Source organism: Emys orbicularis, chromosome 24, assembly GCF_028017835.1.
Source record: "Emys orbicularis isolate rEmyOrb1 chromosome 24, rEmyOrb1.hap1, whole genome shotgun sequence".
In the NCBI taxonomy this organism is placed as follows: Eukaryota; Metazoa; Chordata; order Testudines; family Emydidae; genus Emys; species Emys orbicularis.
In genome coordinates, this window is record NC_088706.1 from 6,238,862 (window position 1) to 6,262,695 (window position 23,834).

The following is a 23,834-nucleotide window of genomic DNA, read 5'->3' on the forward strand; positions in this document are numbered from 1 at the left end:
TGTAAAAGAATTGGGGGTCTATTGTATTCTGATTCTTGTCTCATTGCAGGTGGGTCTGTGAAGAAATCCCAGATCTCAAGCTTGCCATGGAAAATTATGTTTTAATTGACTATGATACAAAAAGGTGAGAGGAACTCCCCCTTCCCCAGAAGGGCGGGCCTAAATGGCTTGTTGTGAATTGGTCTAAGAATAACTAATTACAGACACTGCAAACTGAGCTGAAGTTTTCTTTTAGAACTGGCTTCAGACTCTACAAAGTTATTTTGGTAGGAAATGTGTAACAGGAGTATTGGCAACGGCTGTTGGATTTAAGGACATAATTGGAAACTTCACATAGCAGAAAGCTGAGCTGGTGCACGTTGGAATTACTCACCCTGAAACAATGATCTGTATCTGTGCTGTTGGGCTAAAGCCAGCGTTAGGAATCTGAATGGCATTGAAGTTTCTGCTTTTGTAGTAACTAAGAATTCTTGTTGGAAAACACTATGCCAGAGCTGCCCATGGCACCACTGATTTTTCTCCCCATGTTTGTGGAAGGTTAACTTTCCCCACTCCTCTCCTATTCAGAATCAAATACGAGTGGCGACACTATAAAAACAGAGTTTCAACTCAAACTGTTCCTACAGCCTCTGTCTCTGGAGAAGCAGGAGCAGTGCCAAATTCACAGAACTATGTGAAAACACCTACTACATGGACTGGCTTGACAGGGATGTGTTGCAGTCTGCTCTGTGGGTAGAGATTGGGAGGGACAGAATCTAACCCTATGAAATTCTTTCGTCTGTAATAAGTTCATTTTTGGCTCAGTTTGACTGCACTACCTGAGAATGGAAATAGAGATGACACTTGCCTGCAGCCAAGTTGTGGTTTATGAAAATCCATGGAATTTCTTTTATGGAAAAGATCTAAGTTCACCAGTGTCCACAAAGTGATCATGTCTCCTGAGTGGGATTGAGACAGGTGAAACTGAATCAGGTCCTAATTCAGCATTAACTGTTTGAGCACCTGGATGGCTTTTGCAATATAAAAGGACTGCTCTTTGGTGCTCTATTATTCCTTTTATTTTATATGTTCTCATCCTACTCGGCCCTCCAGCCTCCCAGGGAATTAAATAGGAGTAGTGAGAGCTCAGTACCTCTTAACGTCAGGTCTATGGTTTATATGCTGATATTGTAATACAATAATTTTGTGGTACTGGTGGGGTTTGTGTAGGTGTGCAGCCTCACTTTTTGTCAGCAATGATACTGAATAAAAGAAGAAACCATCTGTCCTCAACCACACCTCACTTATTTCTCAGAAGCTGTTCAAAGAAGCCATAAACCTGTCATTCTGGTAATAGTTTAATCAGTTTATTTTCCTTGGGGGGAAAAAAAAAAGAATTATTTGAAAAATTAATCCTAGAAGATTGGCTGCAGTGCTGCAAATGCAGAGAATGGGAATGAAAACCAGTGCATTATGGAAACACAAATATACACTCATAAATAATACTTTTCAGTCTCGCCTGTTTTTATTAATATGGAATTAAAAACTGTCAATTGGCAGCCCAAAGTGAGTGCAAAGTAACAGTGTTCTCAAATAAGGAGTCTTAGCTAGTTGTGGTAGTGAAGTCAAGTTCATGAGAAGTTAACTTCCTTCCCTTCTCCTCTGTTTTTCCTCCTCCCTGTCTTGGGGTAGTGGGATATGTTACTCCAATTACCCTGTGGACTGGCTTTTCTGCTGCTGCTTTCTGGAATCTAGTTATGTAATGACAGTGGGACTGGCAGGTATCCTTCCCCCCCTTGACCCGAAATGATTCTGTAATTCTCTCAGCCTCTGCAATTAAGGTGCCTGGCTAAACTGTGAACCCAACTAACCCACAGAACAAGCAGTATGCTTCCCTTGTAAAGCAGGTGTCTGGAGGATGAGGTTTGTACTTTGAAGAAGTTGTATTACATGGCACACTGCGTGTTAGAACAGAATAGAACTGAGCTCTGGATAAGTGTCTGACTATCTTCATAGCTGGATATGGTGGACACAGGAAGGAACAAAGCAGAGCACATTAAAAGTGTAGTGCCTTAAACTTTTTTTGCATGTAGGGAAGTGGGAGGAAGCTAAGAGGGCCCATGGGAATTTCCAGCTTGAATTCCTGATAGGTCAGAAAGGAAAAACGTAAGATAATGTCAAGTTATCTCCATAACTTAATTTTCCCCACTAATTACAATCTTTGGAAGTTGAACGTTGAAATCCGTTTCCTTAGAAGAACTCTTCTTCTATCACGTGGATACCATGTGTAGAATTTCTCATGAATCATTGGGCTGCTAAAGTCTCTTTAAGGAAACTTTGTAAAAGTGTAAAATTGTGTAAAGAATTAATGATCGTTGCAAAAAGAATTACAGCTACAGTATGTACACTTTAAAAAATGTAGGTCAAATGTTGTGTCTACCAACCTTGGCAGTGTTGCTTTAATGTGCATAGCTGAGCATTTCAAGACCTTCTTTAGACTGTTAACTGACTAGCAAACTTTACTTTTTTTCCTTTCCCAGCTTTGAAAGCATGCAGAGGCTTTGTGACAAATACAACCGTGCCATTGATAGCATTCATCAGTTGGTATGTATTTACCTTTGTTATGCCGTGATGCCTATCTAGTTGGCTTTGTTCAGGCTAGTGGTTTCAAATTCATGTAGAGAAAATGACAACCAAGAAGGGCTGACATTCTTAGCGCTCAGTTGTGTGTTTGCTTAAACACCAGCACCACCATTACAGCATTTCCATTCATTCGGGAGTTAATAAATCATCTATTAAACCTTGCTTTCTGGGCCAAAACTTGGCACTTGAGGATTTAGCCTTGGATATATCTTTATATAAGAATGGCTTAATTTTTCTAAAATACAGGTTTTTGCAGCCTCTTAGTCCCTAATGTGCAGTTGGCACTCCTGCTTTGACGTTTGAAACAGCTGAGTTACCTTTGAAAAAGGGTTTCTTTGCATGCACCATACCTAGCTTTTTCATCAGAAATTTCACAAGGATTTAATGTATGCACGTTTCCTCGTGTGTGTGGGGATTGAGACTTAAAGGTTCCTTAATAGTCCAGATTAACTCTCTTGTGTATCGTGGCGATGATCCATAGCTTAAGAATTCCCTTACTGTTCAGTAAAGCTAAATTTTAGAGCTGAGCTGTTCTGTTCCAAAGGATCAATCACTGCGAAGGAAGAACTGGAATGAAATCTAATTTAATAGATTTCTAATAATAGGTTACTTTTTTGGTTTTCTTACCCAAGTTTAAGGCTGGTAATGAAACATAGTAAGTATAATCTAATATTAAGAATTTTACTTAATTTATGGAATTTAGATGCCAGTTCTGTCAGTAGTGGGTGAAAACATTATCTACTATCTGTCACTGTACTTAACACATATCCAATTTAATACTACATCCTATTCTATAAAAAACACAATCTAGGGGCCTTATGAAGTACTTTGACCTATCAAACACATGTTGGGGGGCTGTAATCTTATTTTATGGGAGCATTCAAAATAAATCTCAGAAAGATATGGCCAGTAGGTTAGAACTTCTCCCAGACTTTGCACCACGTTGGCATCTACATATCGTTTGCCTGATTCATAGATGCTGGCCACTTTAAACTCGTCTTTGTTAATAGCTTAAAAGTTGGAATTCTTCAGCATTTACAGTCACTCACTGAAGTGAGAATCTAGTCACTTTCACTCTGTCCTGCCAGTGCCCGGCTTGAATGTAGGAGCCCAGGCTAGCTGACATAAGGAGCAGAAGTGGTGATTGGCCTCTGAGGTAGCTGCCCTGAGCCCTCAAACAGAGGATCAGATAGGAAAGAGGTGACTATCAGGAAAAGGAGATGGAAAAGATGCCCAGAAAAAAGCTTACAGACATGTATAAAATCCAAAGAGGGAAGACGAGGAAGTTCAGAAACATCAGTAGCTTCTATTTAGGAGTGAGATTGTTAGCCAGCAGAAGCTTAGATTTTCTCTCCCACTCCCTCTGAGTGTGATTCCTCCCATGCTACACTTCATGGCAAGAAAACAAACCCCCCTTTATGTTGATGGTGCAATGAAATGCAGTAGTTACATCAAGTATGTAGGCAGATCTTAGATGCTTTTTCCCTCGTGTATCTGGTATGCAGTCTTTGAAAATACCTATTGTGTGAGGTGACACAGACAGTAAACCAAACCAACCTCCCCAAGCTGCATTGCTGCAGAAGTTCTTTAGCATGTCTTGCTGCTGCTTATGGAAGAACTGGAGATCACTTTTACTCATGCAAGAGAAGGGGTGGAGGAAAGTGGATTGTCTTTGTGTCAGTCTCCCTTCCCCCCCACAAATGTAGGTATGTCATGATGTATTTTCCTTGTTTACATTCTCTTTCTGCTACTCACCCTTAGTGGAAAGGAACCACACAGCCCATGAAACTGAACACTCGTCCCTCCAATGGGCTCCTCCGTCACATCTTGCAGCAAGTATATAACCACTCGGTGACTGACCCAGAGAAACTCAACAACTATGAGCCCTTTTCCCCAGAGGTGTATGGAGAGACTTCCTTTGATTTAGTGGCCCAAATGATTGATGAGATTAAAATGACTGAGGATGACTTGTTTGTTGACTTGGGCAGTGGTAAGTGACAAACTGCTTTGTTTTCCCTTTTCTGTCTCTGCCCAGGCTTTTTCCTCCTCTGAATAAAAAATGTCAGTAACTTTACATTTGGAAAGTAATCCATCCCCACAGACTGTGTGCGTCTGGCTGTGCACTCCTGACAGATCAGTGCTTTCTTTCCTGTATTGCCAGTGGGATGTGGCACCAAATATGTCATTCACCCATGTGAAGAAAGGATTGATTCTTCAGGAAACTTAATTTAAGAATACTCCATTTTTGCCACCATAGATAAATGTAGTCATTTTAAAGTATGGTTGGCATCCGAAATGACTGTGTAAAAGTGCCATTAACAGAGTCCATATTTTATGCTTTCTGGCTTCTAGATCCAGTTTATTCAGTTCATGCATCAGACTTTTTTTCCCGTGAGTGTCAAAACTGCAAACTCCACCTGTTAACTGAAAATAAAGTGGGTTCTTTCTCTGTCTGACACAATCACCAGCAATAAAAATTTTATATTTATTGTGAAGCCATATAGAATCCAGCTCACTCTTCCATACTGCATCTGTGCTACAGTTAGCAGTTTTAACAAAAGTAAAAACCTTGCTTTCTCGACAGTCATCCTTTATCCCACCAAAGGAAACGGGAACCTGCCCACTGAAAATACAGTAGAATTAATAATCTTACCTCCATTTTATATCTACTAAATGAAATTCCAAGTTAAGGGTTTTAAAGCAGGCCACTCACAGGGGACAGAATTTATCCCTCCCCTCCTTTCCCTCCAGCTCTGGTAACTATATTTTGTGTGTCCAGTTAAGTACAATATGAGACACTTCTAAAATGCTGTTTAGTCAGGCATGGTGCTTTGCTGTACTGAAATAACTGCTTTATCACAGTTATGTGAAATTGTTTGTTCACTAAGGTCATAATAAGAGATCATATCTGGAAGTCACACAATCTTGCTGTTTGCCTAACAAGATGGAGGAATGTGTGATCTGACTAATGCTTTTGAGTAAAATGTTTTGTTTTCCTTGTCCTCTAACACCACCAAAAACAAAACCAGATATTTATCACCGTAGAACCCCAAACCTTAATATTGGACTAAGACCAAGCATATGAAAAATAAGAACTTTTATGAGTATCTGAAAACAATGGTTTAGCATGCAATAGCCTCAACCATAATTCTGTGATCATTTTTATGTGCACTGATTTTCAGTTGGTGGGTGCACTGAAAAAAACGGTTACTCATCTTCTCATAACTGTTGTTCTTTGAGATGTGGTATTCACGTCCATTCCAATCCAGCTCCCGTTGGGTTGGCTGTGGAGCCCCCTGGAGTGGCGCCTTCATGATGCTCAATATATAACCCAACTGACCGGACTGGAGTACCGCTCTGCCGGATGCTGCAAAATCTTTGGAATGCTGGGTGATAGCATAGTGAGTGGTTAAACATATGCACCGACGACCAGGTTGCCGCTCTGCAGATCTCCTGAATGGGAATCTGGGCCAGGAAGATTGCTGACAAGGCTTGTGCCCTTGTAGAGCGTGCCATAATAGACTGGGCTGGGACCTTAGTCAGCTTGTAGCATGTGCGGATGCAGTCCGTGATCCAGGAAGAAATGCGTTGGGAAGAGACCCTTCATCCGGTCTGCCACGGCCATGAACAGCTGATTCGATTTCCTGAAAGGCTTAGTGTGCTCGATGTAGAATGCTAGTGCTATAGTGGGCTCCCGAGGAACTCCTCCAGTGCCCCTATGGTGAGGAGTGATGGCACCTCCTGGATAAGGAGTTGTTCGTGAGAGGGGTCCTGAAGGGTTTGCTGCACTTCGGGGGGCAGCCCAGACGCCTGCAGCCCTGAACCCCTTCTCATGGCTAACCCCGATGAGAGGGCGCGGGCAGCAGAGTCCGCCGCATCAAGGGAGGCTTGAAGACAGGTTTGTGCCACCGCCTTCCCTTCATCAACGATGGCCGTGAATTCAGCCCTGGAGTCTGATGGAATTTGCTCCTTGAACTTCAACATGGAGGCCCACGAGTTGAAGTTGTATCTGCTGAGGATAGCTTGTTGGTTCGCTATCCTCAGCTGCAGGTCCCCCATCGAGTAGATCTTTTAGACTCCTTGGCTTTGGGAGTTGGTCCTTGCTGGCCCTAGTTGACGGCGGTCACTACTAGGGAGCAGGGCTGCAGGTGCGATAACAAGTACTCGAATCCCTTGCCTGGGACAAAGTACTTGCACTCCATGCCCCTGGCTGTAGGCGGGATCGATTCTGGGGTCTGCCACAGCGTTTTGATACTGTTCTGTATAGTTTTAATTAGGGGCAGAGCTACCCTGGAGGGACCCTCTAGCGTCAGGATATGGGGTACTCTGGTTCGATAACCTCCTCCACCTGCAATCCCATGTTGTGGGTGATTCTGCACAAGAGGTCCTGGTGTGCACGGTGGTCTATCGCAGGAGGCCCCGAGGCCAAAGTCCCTGTAACCACCTTGTCTGAGGATGAGGCTAGAGGTGGTACTAGGTCCTCCTGACCATCCAGTTCTCTAGCGTCCTCCTGGTCAGTGCCTGTGGGCTCTGCACTGACCATTGTCATGGCAGTGGTAGTCCGGCTGGCTATCGGGGCTGTAGTCTTGGTTGTGTTGACTGTGTCCTGGACAGGCTGCGGGCCCTGTGCTGGCATCGATTCCGATCCCCGAGGCATCTGGCAATCTTTATGCTGAGGTGCTTGGGCCTCTGAGGCTACTGACCAAGTGCCCCTGGAGAATGAGCCCAAGCCTGGTGATAAGCCCAGGGAGTCCAAAAGGGCCATTGAGGCTGCGGCTGCCAATGTGGAGGCTGTGCCGCAGCTCTGTGCCGATGCGACGTGAGCCTGGTGCGGCGTGAATAAAACGAGTCCCCGTCCGAGTCAGACGACACTGATCTAGATCGTGATGACCCTGGCGGTGCTGAGCGGTATTGAGCTGGAGACCGGTGCCGCTGCTCCCTCGCCGGGGACTGGTGCTGCTCCGCCAGTGGCGGGGACCGGTGCCGGGGAACCACGTACGGGGTCCCGAGCTGGGGAACCGCGTCTTGGGAATGGTGAATCTGAGTGGTGCCGAGGTGAACGGTGTTGTGCTGGGGAAGGTGATCGCTGCATCATGGCCGGCTTGCCCCTAGGTGGTGCCAGGTGCGGCGGCACCAGGGGCTTGTCCCTGATAGCAAGAGGTTGAGGGGCCGTCATTGCTATTAGGTCCCTGGCAGCTTCGAAAGTGTCTGGGGTGGAGCGGGAGTCCAACTCCTCCATTTGGCACTGTCTGTCCGGGGAGTTGCTGGGCGCCGGACTCAACAGTCCCCTCCGGGGAACCAAAATCGACGGCGCCGACTCCTGGTCCTTGGGCGCTGAGTGCTCCTTCACCGGACGCACTGCTGTTGCACCTGGTCCTGCCTTTGGCACCGGGGAAGAACCCCTGTCCGTCGTCTTGTGTCACTTGTGCGAGCTGTACCTGGTTGTCTGTGCTGGGGAGTGCCGGTGCCAAGGGTCTCTTGAATCAGAGTCTTTCCTTGGCACCGTGTCATGCACCGAGGCTGGGGCGCTCTGCACTGACGCGTTCTATGCCGGATCCCAGCGTGGCGGGCTGTGGACAGAGAGCGGACTCCATCAGAAGTTGTTTCAGACAGAAATCCCTCTTTTTTCATCAAAGGCGGAAAGACCTGCAGATTTTGCACCTGTCTGTTTGGTGCTCTTACTCCAGACATGTGTCGTGGGGGGTCGCCCGTTGGCATGGGCTTACCGCAGGTCCCGCAAGGTTTAAACCCTTGTCCCCGAGGCATGCCCTGGAACCGAGGGGAGGTAAGGGATAGGGGATAACCCTGCACCCTAACCCAAACTACTATATACACTAAACTAAACTAACTACTAACTGAAACCTAGACTAAAACTACAGGCTAAAGAAGAAAACTAAGGGAAGCACTTGCAAGGCAAGTGAATGCCGTTCCAATGGACGGCATCGACGGTAAGAAGGAACTGAAGCGGGATCCATGTAGGCAGGGTTATATATTGAGCGCCATGAAGGCGCCACTCCAGGGGGCTCCACAGCTGACCCGACGGGAGCTGCTAAGGGAAAACTTTCTGACGACTGTGCACGCGGCGCGCGCACACGTGATTGGAGTCGACGTGTACAAGCACCCGAAGAAGAAAAAGGATTCTGATTTCTCCTCCCTACCTAACTCTTGTTAACACCAATGAAAGTTTGCACATTGATGGCAGAATTGAGACTGAATTTCCATATTCTTCTAGGCAACGCAGTATAGTGTACAAAGTACATTAGGATACCATTCTAGCAGTAGCACAATATCCAACCACTTTAGTGCCTTTCCTACACCTCTATGTATAGGAATCATTCATCTGCCACACAGTGTAACAACCGCTGGTGAAATGTGGCAGCCATTTTTTATCAGTAACTCTGTCCAACCATTTAAGGCTAGAAGCCAACAATATTATATCTGGTTGAAATGGAATTTTAGGAAGGCAGAACATAGTTATGCAAAATGAAATTGGGGCAACTGTTGCAAAAAAGTGGTATCTTTAACCACAAGTGGTCTCTGAAGAGAGAAGGGCAGTAATGACTTCTAATATTTATTTGGCTCATGTAAATGTATATAGTTTTTACTGCTTCCCTCATCCTCCCCCATTCTGTTTGTTACTCAATAGTTGCATCTTTTTATTCATATTTTACTCTATTTATACAGTACGTAGCAAAATGGGGCCCAGAATCTGATTGGGGCTTCTAGGTGCTACCATAATACAATTATTTATTATACAGGACTATCAGCATGTGGTTCCCCGTTATACCAAAGTGGGTATTGTATCAATAATGATTTAATGGCAAGAGCACCACCTCCTCAATTACTAGTGCTACTTCCTGCAGGCAATCGATGAAATGGAAAACGACAATGTGTTTTCTGTGCAAATGTGCTATCTACTTGGCTTGAATATTTGTTTCCTTTATGCTCATCTATGATTCTATGAGAAGTGCATTAGTGAGACAATGCATTTTACATTAGTCCAGTACAAAGAGTGATAAACTTGGTATTAGAATGAATATAGACATAGTTTGATCGGCAGTTGTAATCAATTGAAGTAAGAAATATAGAATGATTGCAACAGCTTATAAAGATTTACCATGTACTTGGCAAAATCTGGGTCGGGTGTGCAAGCAGAGATTTAGCTGTGATTCCTCTTCCCCCTCCCCAAGCCAAAGAGATGTAATGCGTGCAGACAAGGTGTGGGAATGGCAGCTAATTACTGCTGGAGCAGTCTCTGATGCAAACATAATTGAGACTGAGTGATGGGAAGTTCATACATTTTTAAGTAATGTTTTGTCTTGCAGTTTAGCAATTGCTTCTGAAATTACTTTGCGTATTGATCATTATCTTTTTTTATTGTACTACGAAATAATACTCCTGTCTTGTGTATTAGCATTTTTTTCCCAATGTGCTGAGACTTTTGTATGCGTTTTCCGTCATGAGGAAAATGAGGTATTCATGTTTTGTTATAGATCTCTCCATTATGCTGAGAGATTTAAACTGCAAAATTTATCTTGCTGCTGTTTGGTTTTCTAGCAGAAACAAAACACATCCACATTTACTTCCTGTAGGACATAAGTCTTTTTAGTGGAAAATAGGCTCCGGTATTGACGTGTAACTGTTTTGAAGTTGGAACTATTTTTTGTAATGTAAATTGTCATACGTTTATCAGTCAATGTGCTATATTATTTCATAGAATCATAGAATATCAGGGTTGGAAGGGACCTCAGGAGGTCATCTAGTCCAACCCCCCGCTCAGAGCAGGACCAATTCCCAACTAAAACATCCCAGCCAGGGCTTTGTCAAGCCTGACCTTAAAAACCTCTAAGGAAGGAGATTCCACCACCTCCCTAGGAAACCCATTCCAGTGCTTCACCACCCTCCTAGTGAAAAAGTTTTTCCTAATATCCGACATAAACCTCCCCCACTCCAACTTGAGACCATTACTCCTTGTTCTGTCATCTGCTACCACTGAGAACAGTCTAGATCCATCCTCTTTGGAACCCCCTTTCAGGTAGTTGAAAGCAGCTATCAAATCCCCCCTCATTCTTCTCTTCTGCCGACTAATTAATCCTAGTTCCCTCAGCCTCTCCTTATAAGTCATGTGCTCCAGCCCCCTAATCATTTTTGTTGCCCTCCGCTGGACTCTTTCCAATTTTTCCACATCCTTTTTGTAGTGTGGGGCCCAAAACTGGACACAGTACTCCAGATGAGGCCCCACCAATGTCGAATAGAGGGGAATGATCACGTCCCTCGATCTGGCAGTGCCCCTACTTATACAGCCCAAAATGCCGTTAGCCTTCTTATTAGCAACAAGGGCACACTGTTGACTCATATCCAGCTTCTCGTCCACTGTAACCCCTAGGTCCTTTTCTGCAGAAATGCTGCCTAGCCATTCGGTCCCTAGTCTGTAGCAGTGTATGGGATTCTTCCATCCTAAGTGCAGGACTCAGCACTTGTCCTTATTTGTATTATGGGAGTGACTATTGTGCTAGGTACTGTACATTCTTATAGAAAGAGACCGTCCCTGCCCTGAAGAGCTTAGTCTGAATAGACGAGACAAAAGGTGAGAGGGAGAGATGCATTATCCACACTTTTTGGGTGGGGAATTGACACAGATGTTGTGCAAAGTCGCATAGGAATCCTTGCATACATCTTGGTCTTTGTTTTAGAAGCAGTTTCGTGTGTATAGGGGGGCTTTTTTACTATAACTGTCTCTTTCTCTACCTGCAGGTGTGGGTCAGGTGGTGCTTCAAGTTGCTGCTGCCACAAACTGCAAACATCACTATGGTGTGGAGAAAGCTGATATTCCGGCCAAATATGCTGAGGTGAGTTACATCTCTGGGAGTATGAGATTGTAGGTGTTTGATTCCAGAGCTGGTTCAATCTCTTATGTCTTGCAGGTAACCGCTATGCATTGCAAAGCGGGAATCCTGAGTTTGAATCCTAGACACTCTGGCTCCTTAAGTCAGTAAGGGCTGGAAGCACAGCAGTGATGCAAATGATGAGGGGGTTTTGTGCTTCCTGTTGCTCACTGGCAATGCTCACCGAGTGATCAGAAATATCATTAACTGGTCTCTGAAGAGAGCTTAGTTCAGGCCTGAGAGAAAACCAGGCGGAGTGAGGCTGCGTGGTGATGGGAAGCTTATACAAAGGGAACAAAAGTCAAAAGGGAAGATGCAGGTTTAACCGAGACACCGTACTGCCTACGCTGTGGATTTCAGGACCCTACTCGGGTCTGGAATGGGACTTTGAACGGGCTGTGTCCCAGAGGCTAGTGCTGTGTAGGGTTGAACGCATCTAGGAAGGAGTTGAGCAAGATCAGAGTAGTGGGAGACAGAATAGCTGAAACTCGTAATCTTTTTTAAAAAAGGCTGAAATCCGGATCACGCTAAGAATGTCCTTTAGAAGCCCTAACTCTTAAACCATTGAGCTTAGCTATTAAAAATGTTAATATAGCTGGAGCTGCAGAGTAACTGAGACCTATCGATTGCACTGGAGTATTCAGTTAATAGCAATGCTCAGTATGTACCCAAATGAAGTACTTACGACGACGTCTCCTAATAAGGCCATTGTACTTAGGCAAGTAGTTTTCTTTACACTTCCGTTAATTGTATGTCAATGGGGACTTGCAAAGTTAATCAATTCCAAGGGAAACATGGAACCCAAATGAGTTGCGAGCAAACAATAAAAGTTGGTCAAGCCTTGCAATAAGAATTTTGTGCTTCCTCCAGTAGGTTGCACAGAGCTTCATGCCTTTAACTCCTTGTTCAAACTAATGGACTTCGGTCTGTTTCAAATACAAACTTTAGCTTCTTAAAGAATGTGTACATAAGCTTTAGAGCTTCCTTTTCAAGGGTATAGGTAAAAGGCTCTGATGCTATCATGAGTGCCATAGAAGGGCCTAGGAAATAATTTGTCCTTACTCTTCATAGTAATCCCTTGGAAATTTCAAGCTGGAACACTTTTACCAAATCTTTCTCCCGCACCTCTTTGCATGAGCATTCTGGCTTATTTTAGAGCAGCTCACAAGGGCTAGGTTCCTGGTTCTTTATTTAGTAGTAATCACTATTTAAAAACCACTTACTTGTGAGAGAAAATACATATGGGGCCAGAGTTTTGTTTATACGAAGGCCCTTTTACACCACTCCAGCAGTACCTACTTTAGGGACCATTTACACAGAGCAGTGTGAAGGGGCCGTAGTGTAAATGGCAAGCAGGCAATAAAGAATTTGCAAGTGCATGAAGAGAATATAAATTGTTAGGAATACTAATCCTGATGGGGTCCCTTTTTAATAATGCCCTGTCAAGTATTTTATGACTTTACTGGGCGAATAAAGTATATAGGGTGACCAGATAGCAAGTATGAAAAAATCAGGACACAGTGTGGGTGGTAATAGGCACCTATATAAGAAAAAAAAAATCTCAAAATATTGGGACTGTCCCTATAAAATCGGGACATCTGGTCACCCTAAAGTATACCATGTTATCCTTGCACTAATAAATGGCTGTCCATTAGATTATCGACTTGACAACTGCTGCAATTTAAGAAAGTGTGAGTCTACCCTTAAATAGCCTGCCTATCTGCTTCTTGCTGCATTTAGATTGGCTCACTTTTTTTCTCAACAGATGTTTTGTGTTAGAGATTGTATTGAGCTTGTAGTTGAATTTGTCCATAGTAACATTTCTCTGGCCTACTGCATCACTTTATGCAGTTTTTAAACTTCCAGTTAAATGGGGGGGGAAAAACCTAAGTTTCTAGTCTGTGGTTTTGTAGAAAATTTTCCAAAATGTGAATTGATGTTTCACTGTCTTTTGGCTCTGGAGATTGAAACAATATTTCTGAGTGGTGTGAACTGTCTTGTTGTTAACTGGGTGTGTTAACTCTGAAGCCTAATGGGAATACAAATGTCAGCACAAAATGTTTCATAGCTGACATAACATCAGAAACCTCCAATTGATCTGAGACTGTAAGTGGAGTTTGGGATGGTGGATGAAACTTGAATACCATTTCTTTCCTCCCAGTCTGAGCCCTGAATATGTGGACCCAATTTTGCAGTTACAGTAGGTCATAAATTGTGACACTTTCTCGCTATTCCCAGTACACGTCCATTTTAGTTTTAAATGGGGTGAATAGGTATAACTGACGCTCACTGCCACAGTGCAGAAGCACCATGTCCTCTATACCCACAATTTATAGGAAGGGATAAGATTTCAGACAAGTAGTGGTGCTGCTTCTCATTAGCCCCAGACTGTCTGGATGTGAAGGATTTTCAGCTCCTTTCTCCTGTGTCTGGCAATGGAAACCTACTGCCAACTAGTTGGGTTTGAACCACAGGTGCCTGCCATCCTATGCAACCTTAGTCTCTTTAGTCATAGATCGAAGAATACCCCCCAGCTGCTGGCAGTGTGTTGCAAGGCAACTGCAATAGCAACTGAAAGAAGCACGCCTACTTCTGCTTTCTCGTTTGCCCTAGCAGACCTGTCTTTACCCCCCTTCGCTATCTGGGCTCCGGTAGGACTACGTTCCTTGCCTTCTGCTTGCTCTGGGATTATGCAGCAACAGTTGCACCATCCTTGGCAGACTACTGAGCAGTGTCAACTCAAAGTGTCTTTAAGGCTTCCCTGGAGAGTGGAAAAGAGAGTGTCAGCCTTGATCCCTTGGCCCCAGTGAAGTAAAGGAGTTTCCCCATGGGAACTAGAAGGGTAGGCCTTCAGTATGTGTCTATACGATTTTTCAGCAGTCCCATTCATGTGTTAATGGCAAAGAACTCTTACAGGCCCGTGAGCATTGTCAGAGTTGCCTCTTCTCCTCTCACTATCCTATAACTGGTATTGCGAGATGTCCTAATGGGTGGTTTTGTTTTTCCTCCCTCTTCTAGACGATGGACAGAGAGTTCAGAAAGTGGATGAAATGGTATGGGAAAAAACATGCAGAATACACAGTGAGTGAAACTCAGCTGAAAATCTTTGTGCTCCACTAATTATTACTGATGTTCAGAATTTACAGGTCCTCCTCCTCCCCTTCCCCAGCCAAGAAGCAGCTTCCTGGCCTTTATCTTGCTGCTGCTGCTGAGCGATGCTCTCTAAAATACATCCTCCCAGAGCCCTCCTCTTGACTCACTTGACATTTGGTGTGTGTTATTGGGAATGTTATTGAGGCTTGCAGAAATTCTTGGAAGACTTTCTTATAAACTCTCATTACTCAGGCTGTTTTCTGCTCCCACATTCAAACATCGTTAAGAAAATTGCTCCCTGATTAGCCATTTACCTGTGAGAAATTCATGTAATCCTGTTCTCTAGTGGCTCTCTCAGAATCCTGAGAATACCCCTGCTTGTTTGTGTCTTTATCCCAACCTCCCCTTAAAAAAAAAAAAAAAAAAAAAAAAAAAGATTGTTTCAGGTCCCAGAGCTGCCATGCTTCTAGTCAAGGAGGGTTGAGTTGGGTCATTGTTGTTCCCTAATCATTCGGAGGAATTGTCATTGGGTGATTCAAGGAATCTTCCCTTCTCTGAGATTTCAGCTAGCTACCACTACAGCACTCCTAGCCTGGGAGCAATTGACCAGGAAACAGATCATGGTCTCTAATGTGATTTTTTTTTTTTTTTTTTTTTAAGCTCTACGGCTAAGCTATTAGACCACTTTGGTCCACTTGCCTTTGAATTTCCCAATATTCTCAAATGGCCTCTTGTTGGTAGCCAGGCTTTGGCATGATGGAGGGATACGTTAATTTTCCTTTGCAGAGAACTCAAGGGCTGGTCCACACTGGGGCGGGGGATCGATCTAGGAAACGCAACTTCAGCTACGAGAATAGCGTAGCTGAAGTCGACGTTTCCTAGATCGAACTAAGTTTACTTACTGCGGGTCCACGCGGTGCAGGCAAGCTCCCCCGTCGACAGCGCTTCCTCCTCTCGGTGAGCAGGAGTTCCGCAGTCGACGGGGGAGCGCTTCTGGGATCGATTTATCGCGTTCAGGTGAGATGCGATAAATCGATCCCAGAAGATCGATCTCTACCCGCCCGATTCGGCAGGTAGTGTGGACCTAGCCCAAGACTCATAATACTCTAATATCCAGTGACCAGCCTTGTAATGTAAGGGCTCTCCTATTTCTCCTTGAGAAGTAGGCCATCTGCTGGAATAAGGTGACAATGTTGCCTGTCTCAAAATATCCCCTTGCTGAAACTGACATATAGTCACTGTTCCTTTAGATATATGCTGATTCCATGGTAGGAGTAGTTTGCAGTTGGATTAATGTCAAGGCTGCAAACTCTTTCCTGCTGTGAAACTGTATGCAGGCCTTCCTTCCCAGGAAATGGCCATATGGCAGTCTTCCAGGGGGCTACCCAGCTGGCATTATATGAAAGAAATATTTCCTGAAGATATTTCACTTATAATCCGTGTAATTTAAAGACTAGGGAAGGAACCTAGACTGAAATACTGAATATGTATTCATTGCATTAAGCTATGAGTATTGCCACATTGTATATTACATGTGGCAGAATCTGACACTATAATGGAAACAAGACTGCTTATTTTTGTTCAGTTCTTTGGCTTTTATAACGCTTCCTCCAATGGTAAGGACTGAAGCCAAAATTTTCAAACTTGCGTGCCTAAAGTTAGGCTCCCAAATAAGTGTCTTGCTTTTTCAACACTTTGGAGCAGCTGAGCTCCCATTGAAGTCAATGACAGCTGGGGTTCATGGCACCACTAAAAATCAGGTCACCTTCTATATTGGGGTTCTCAGACTGGGGGGTTGTGACCCCTCAGGAGGTCACAGGATGGTTACATGGGGGTCTCGAGTGGCCAGCTCCGTGAGGCTGGCAGCCCCGAGCCCCCATTAAATGAGATTACTTCCCTCTCATTTTTAATTTATAAGTGGGGTCACACTCAGAGGCTTGCTGTGTGAAAGGGGTGGCCAATAAAAATAGTTTGAAAACCACTGTTCTATATAGATGCCTAAATACGGATTTAGGAGTCGAACATTAGGTCAACTAGGTTTGAAAATTTTCTCATCTCCACCCCCTTATCATACATGGCAGATTTTTACTCGCTCTTTTTTTTGGCTTCTAACATCTCTTTTTCATCACTAATCTGCTGACAGTATATGTATGTGTATCTCTAACCCTGACAAGAATCAGATAATGAACAATTTCCCCCAAAGTCAACATATCTTAGCTAAGGATATGCACTTCTTGGTGGATTGCAATGGACTCTTTCCATAATGCTTGTGGCATGGACATTGGGTAACGGAAATGAGTCCAAATCCTTCTATATTTAGTTCTCCCACATGGCAACATGCTGAGAAGCCATCTTGTCTTTGGCAGTAAGACAGTAATTCCATCTATTCCCTCCGTAGTAATACAGGCGGTTACCACCGTGACTAGAATGCATTGGAAGGCACAAGGCTGAAAAGCTTCATCTGAGTGTATGGAATGTAGTGGTGATAGGCAATGCAACTGCACTTGAGAGCCCTCTTTTGCTTCTTGTAAAATGGCTTGGTTACCACCTCCCATTATCTCCGAGAAGGGGCGCTTTAGATGTTTTCAGGGGGTTCTCGAGAGCCCAGTCGGTGACAAGCATCATCAATATGACTAAGGACTGGAGTAGTTTGTGACCAACTAGATTTTAACTATCCGAGGGGTAGCCGTGTTAGTCTGGATCTGTAAAAAGCAACAGAGAGTCCTGTGGCAACTTTAAGACTAACAGATATATTGGAGCATAAGCTCCGATGAAGTGGGCATTCACCCACGAAAGCTTATGCTCCAATACATCTGTTAGCCTTAAAGGTGCCACAGGACTCTCTGTAGATTTTAACTGTGTAAATTTCATTCCATGCAACTGGATTAAAAATTATAAAGTTAAATATTTTCAAAAGACTAAAAAGTTGGTGGGGGGGGGGGGGGGGAGAAGAGGGGAAGATTGGCAGAAATCCGTGGGAACAAGTCTCTGATCCTAGCTGCTGCTTTGTATAAATTATTTGGACAGTGGTATTAAGTTCATTCATATTGTTGCTGCCTTGCTCCAAAAGTCAAACCTGTGACAGACACGAGACAGTAGTAAATCCTGCTGTTCCTCCTGCATGAATTTTTTTTTTTGTTCACAGCTAGGTATCCATAGTTCGAGTCTAGTGCAACTGGCTCTGTGTTTGTACTCTGAAAAATGACTGACAGAATAACATCTTGGTGTTCACATTGACTCCATATCCAGTGTGCTCAGTTTACAAGTCTGGTGATGGCTCTTCCCTAGTCCAGTCCCTCAAATGTGGCCTGGAATTTGAGAACTGAATTGTACTCTCTTCTGGATGGAGCCTCAGCAGCAGCAATGGATTCTGAAATCAGAACTCAGTTAAGAATTCTGTTGATTCACCGACCTAAACAAATAAGTAAACAAAATATCTAGGTTGCTCTTCTGCATTCCCATTGCATTTGGTCTCCAGTGCTAACAAGAATAAAAAGGAATAAAATATGTTTTAGTGAGAAGAGTCAGCATACAGAATTTACACAGTCAGAATACCTACAGAGGCAGATCTGTTGAGTAAGCAGATGCCATTTTAACATTGTCACTTTTCCATCGATAATTGCATTGTAAAGTTCTCCAGCTGGTGCAAAACATCTTGAGGCATTTTGGAGTCGAAGGCATTTGCTGAGCTACAGCTGCTAATAATGGGTTATCACTGAAACGTAAAGGTATTTTGGGCAGGAGAGAGCAGAAGACTGGAGAAATGGGAGGAGAGAGGTTGTTCTTTTCTCTCCTTTCTGTGAAAATATATACCACTTGAAAAAACCCACCGTCTGTGGCTATTAGTGCCTTCACATTGTTGCTTAGGACACCGTATCCCGCTGTGGGTCACTTGAGTCTTTTGGACAAGAGGGTTCCGCTACAAACCTAAACCCCATTCATTATCTATTCATTCTTTGTTTTTGACTCTAAAAGAACATTTTCTAGTGTCTATTTCCATGAAACTGGAACTAGTTCCTTGAAAGTTTGCAAGGTTAGTTTCCAACTTTTTTTTCAGGGTAACTGTTGTCCCAAGGAAATAGCGTTTTTCTTAGGTGATTAGAACTGGATAATTACATAGTCTTTCTCGGGGAATTTCTGCACGTGGTCAGTTATCAAACTAAAGCTTAAAAACTCAGCATTGCAGTTAACACAGACATATGGTACTTCATAGTTTCCAAATGTAAATATCCCTGTGTGGATCCAAATTCAGAACCGTATCCAGGTATATAGGACATAACATTTGAGGAGCCACTTAGGCCTGGTCCACACTACCCCCCCCCCACTTCGGACTAAGGTACGCAAATTCAGCTACGTTAATAACGTAGCTGAATTCGAAGTACCTTAGTCCGAACTTACCGCGGGTCCAGACGCTGCAGGCAGGCTCCCCCGTCGATGCCGCGTACTCCTCTCGCCGAGCTGGAGTACCGGCGTCGACGGCGAGCACTTCCGGGATCGATCCCAGAACATCGATTGCCTGCCGTCGGACCCGGAGGTAAGTGTAGACGTACCCTTAGAAAAAAGTGCCTGAGTGTTCTTCCCAGAGTATCTTTGTATTGAGTTTTGTGTCCTCAAATGCCTCCCACCTGTTGTCTTACCATTTCCCTACTAGGAAAGGGTTCATTCAGTGATACGTGTACATCAGGAGAGGAGTTGTGTGCAAACTTGCAAAGCTAGCTGGGGAAAAGAAGATGCCAAATTCACATGTCTAATTTTCAGTATGGTGAAAGGCTTAGCTTTTTCTGGTTTGGTGTGGATTGATGACAGCAATTCCCCTGCTCTTCCCTTCTGCCAGAAAGAGCTTGCTCTAGCCATAGGGAGAAATTCTTTCCAATGCCTGAGCCTTGGCGTAAAGTGAAGGAAAACATGCAGACTCTTAAGGTATGGCAGGGGTGTAGGTCAGTGTTATACAGTGTGCAATCTTTCCTGCTCCCACCTCCAGGGGAGTTCTACAAGTTTCCATGGAGTCCTACCGTAGCCATTTGTAGTCCCCAAATCCCTGCTGGACTGTAGTGGTGTTTTGGGGCATCCATGCAGCAAGTGGTCTGCTCCAGAGTTGCCTTAATGAACTTTTAAACCCAATGTGAACACTGGTGTAAATTTGGTTAAAGATGAGGGTAAAACTAGGGTTCACTTTTATTTTGCAAAACCTTGTTTGTCTGGCTTTGGCTTTTTAAAATCAAGAGTGGATTGGATCATAGCGTTCTTTATCCAGCCTTCCCAACACTTTGGTATGGGAGGTCCGAGGGCTGGGAATGGAGAACAGGGAATCCAGATCAGAGAATCGTAGGACTGGAAGGGACCTTGCGAGATCATCTAGTCCAGTCCCCTGCACTCGTGGCAGCACTGTGTATTATAATATATGTCTGAGTCTAACTTTCCAAATTTCACTGAGACTGAAGATAGGTCTAATGGTTGCTTGGAGTTGTGCACTTGATTTATCCCTCTCACTCAAGCAGACTGTATCATAGAAGGAAATCTCACTCGCCTAGGTATTGACTCACCCCGTCCCAACCCCACAAATGAGCTTGGGTGCATTAATATGTGTAGTCCCTACAGCAGTGTCTTTTCTCCCCCTCTCTTGTAGCCTGCAGGCCTCACCTAGCTTTTCTGGTAGGCTTGGGTGTGTCCTGGATGCCATGTGTTGCCTTTTCACAAAAGTCTTGCTTCAGAACAAAAACAGTGAGTTTTGTACAGCACTAACCAGTATCTCAAGCTTCCTTGATATGACTTGCACTGATGTATTTTGTAGGCACATAACTGTCATTGCCTGTGCTTAAAAGCTTCCATTGCCTAACGGTGAGTTCTCTGCAGTAAGGGTGTGGGCAGGATGTGTATTTGTCCTAGATATTTTTGAATGCCCTATTTCAGCGGGAAACTCGATGTTTTGGTATTTGAAAAGCCCTCCAAACGTCCCCTGTGGCTTTGACATGATGCCACGTTTCAGAGGTTTGGATTATTGCCTCTAGTTATTTTTGCAACGAACAGGGGCTTAAAAATAACCATGTGTACTTTTCCAGGCAGAATTAACTGTTTTTGTGAGCCAAGCACTTTGCCCTGAGACTGCTAGAATGAGACGTTGAGTATTTATGGCATTGTGCAGTCAGAGCTTTACCACAGAGTCTTCCAACGCAGGTCTGGGGAGAGAATGTTAGCTGCTGTTATATTTTGGAGCCCAAAGCTCTGGGAAGGGGGACTTGGCCTTCAGAAGCAGCTGTTATCCGTTATAATGAATATAGACCTGCAGTAGTGTTTCTTGTTGCTTCCTATGGGCGTGACCTGCCAGTTTGCTTTGAGTTGGAGACATCAGCTACTGTGAGCAATTCCTGCAGTCTCTGAAGAGCCAACCTATCTGTCTGAAAACGGGAGGGAAAACCTGCCTCTGCTTCTAAATTTAGAAACAATGGGGGCTGGCTGCTCTCTGAAGTGGATTTCAGTGAGCTAATTATCCGTTTAGATAAAGCAGGTCCCCTGCGTTGTCTAGTCAGATGAAAATATCTGCATTACAGATGGTCCTTTCCATTCATTATTCACTAAGGAGATTAAATTTCTATGTGAGAGAGAGAGCACTGTGGGGGTGGGTACACTGATTGGAAGAGACTGAGTGCATCCCTACTGCTGCTGTTGCCATCTCACACTGACAGGCTGTGGTTTTCCTGTGTGACCTCGACCGCACAGCATTCTGTACTTAAGCTATGCAATAACCCATCAGAAGCTGGCTGTGTAGCTGTTTAATTACCAGGGAAGAGCTCAAATTTCCTTACCGGTTCTTGTTCCAAATGAAATGGGGATTCTTGTTTGTGCCACTTGTTTTGGGTACTGTTGGGAGATCTCAATTTGAGAGTGACTTTGGGGATACTTGCGTTCTCCCTTGGGGCTGGTGAAGGTCAGTAGCACTACTAGGGAACTATGACCTGAGGGATGATGGGTGGTTAGCTCTCTTCACTTCCCAAAATAATAATTAAAAAGCATCTCCTACTATCAAACTTTGCAGCAGGCAGTTCTCCCGCCTTGTTGGCTGGAGGGATACTGCTACAGTAGGGATATAAGTCCATAAATGGTTTGACGACGACTAAGGGAGGATATGATTGAGGTCTATAAAATCATGACTGGTGTGGAGAAAGTAAATAAGGAAGTGTTATTTATTCCTTCTCATAACACACGAACTAGGGGTTACCAAATGAAATAGGCAGCAGGTTTAAAACAAAAGGAAGTATTTTTTCATACAACGCAGAGTCAACGTGTGGAACTCTTTGCCAGAAGAGTTGTGAAGGCCAAGACTATAACAGGGTTCAAAAAAGAACTAGATAAGTTCATGGAGGATAGGTCCATCAATGGCTATTAGCCAGGATGGGCAGGGATGGTGTCCCTAGCCTCTGTTTGCCAGAAGCTGGGAATAGGCGACAGGGTATGGATCACTTGAGGATTACCTGTTCTGTTCATTTCCTCTGGTGCACCTGGCATTGGCCACTGTTGGAAGACAGGACCCTGGGTTAGGTGGACCTTTGGTCTGACTCAGTATGGCTGTTCTTATGTTCTCACGCATCACATAATTTCCGCACTGCTTTTAAATAAGTGGTGTTGGATCACTGGTGCAGAGTCCCCTTCCTTGCTTCCATATTGAGAAATGTACCAGTTACCTACTAACTGGAGATAAGAAACTTTTATGATAGTGGTTCTCAACCAGGGGTCTGAGGCCTCCTGGGGGGCTGCGAGCAGGTTTCGGGGTGGGGGGGGGGCGCAATGAAGCAGGGCCAGCATTAGACTCACTGGGGCCCAGGGCAGAAAGCCGAAGCCCTGCCACATGGGGTTGAAGCCCGGGCCCTGAGCCCTGCCCCCCGAGGCTGAAGCCGAAGCCTGAGCAGTGTAGCTTTGCGGGGGCCCCTGTGGCATGGGACCCCAGGCAATTGCCCCGCTTGCTACCCCCTAACACCAGCCCTGGCTTTTATATGCAGAAAACCCGTTACTGTGACACAGGTGGGCCGTGGAGTTTTTATAGCATGTGGTGGGGGGGCCTCAGAAAGAAAAAGGTTGAGAACCCCTGTTTTATAACACAGTTGGGCCACAGCCATGTTTAAACATGGCTATTTTTGTAGTGTAGATGAGGCCAAAATGACTACCTCTTTTAATGGCAGTTTCCCATTTCAGGTGCGCATTTTACCCAAGCACTGGCTAAATGTGGGTTAGCTTCTACAATACAAAAAATAACCATGTTTGAACATGGTTCGGTGGTCCACTTGAATTATAATATGGCGGCTACTTGGCTGGGTAGACAGGAAAAACATTTTCATGTTTAACCCTGGTATGTGGCTTATCCGAGTTAAAACATAATTCCTTCATTTGGTTAAAACACTCTTTTTCTGTTTGCGTAGGCAAGATGACTCGATATACGGTTAGGTCACAGCCCTTTTTACAGGGACTTGAAATGTAATCAGTTTAAATAAATAAATAATTTAAACATAGTTTCAGATGCTACTTCCAGCCCTGAGTCCTCCAGCTAAATGGTTGGCTTTATAGTCTGTGCTTTCTCTCCGGGTTATTCTTGGAAAGGTCCACACAAACAGGAGAAACTGACTAGACGTGGGGAAACCGTGAAACTGACTCAACACACATTGATGTCAAATGTACAAAGTAAACAGAAACAGAGACTTGTTTTGCCCTCTGTCTTTTAGTCATTTGAGATCTAACCTGTAACAATGATAGATAAGACTTTCAGACAGAAGTGTGCAAGTCTTTCAGACAATTAAATTGAAAGTGTCCTTTTAGGTGGTGGTGGCAGAGCCTAAAAATATATATGTACTTAAGTGTGTGTTTGACTAATGTATTTACCAGCCTCTCTGGTGTCGCATGATTGTTTTAGCTTTTAAAAATGTTCAGGAGTTTTTGGCTTAGCTCCTCTTCCCATCTGATTCCAATTCCTAAAATGAAGTTTATTCTGCAATAAGAGAGGATGGATTTAAGGTAGAGTTAATCTTCTATTTAACGGAACTGAGTGATTATAAAATGGGTTTGTAGGCATTGTGCTTACAATGAGTATTTTAGCCTAGAGGTTAGAAACAGAAATGATAGCTCCATTTGCATTTTGGAGTTCATCTTCTGACCAACTGCTTTCATTTATAAAGCTTCTAATTTAGGGCTGTAAGAATCTTATTCATTCTCTTACCTTGGAGTCTGATTGATGTTTATCCCCTGTTA

The 23,834-nt window shown here is 44.1% G+C and overlaps 1 protein-coding gene across 1 annotated transcript in view; it reads left to right on the forward strand.

The window, feature by feature from the left end:
- DOT1L (DOT1 like histone lysine methyltransferase) overlaps positions 1-23,834 on the forward strand; it is a 90,582-nt gene that overhangs the window by 28,165 nt on the left and 38,583 nt on the right. Inside the window, exons 3-7 of the mRNA XM_065422010.1 lie at positions 50-124; positions 2,520-2,583; positions 4,384-4,612; positions 11,377-11,471; positions 14,526-14,588. Of these exons, the coding sequence (XP_065278082.1) occupies positions 50-124; positions 2,520-2,583; positions 4,384-4,612; positions 11,377-11,471; positions 14,526-14,588 (526 nt within the window). The remainder of the gene's footprint in view (positions 1-49; positions 125-2,519; positions 2,584-4,383; positions 4,613-11,376; positions 11,472-14,525; positions 14,589-23,834) is intronic.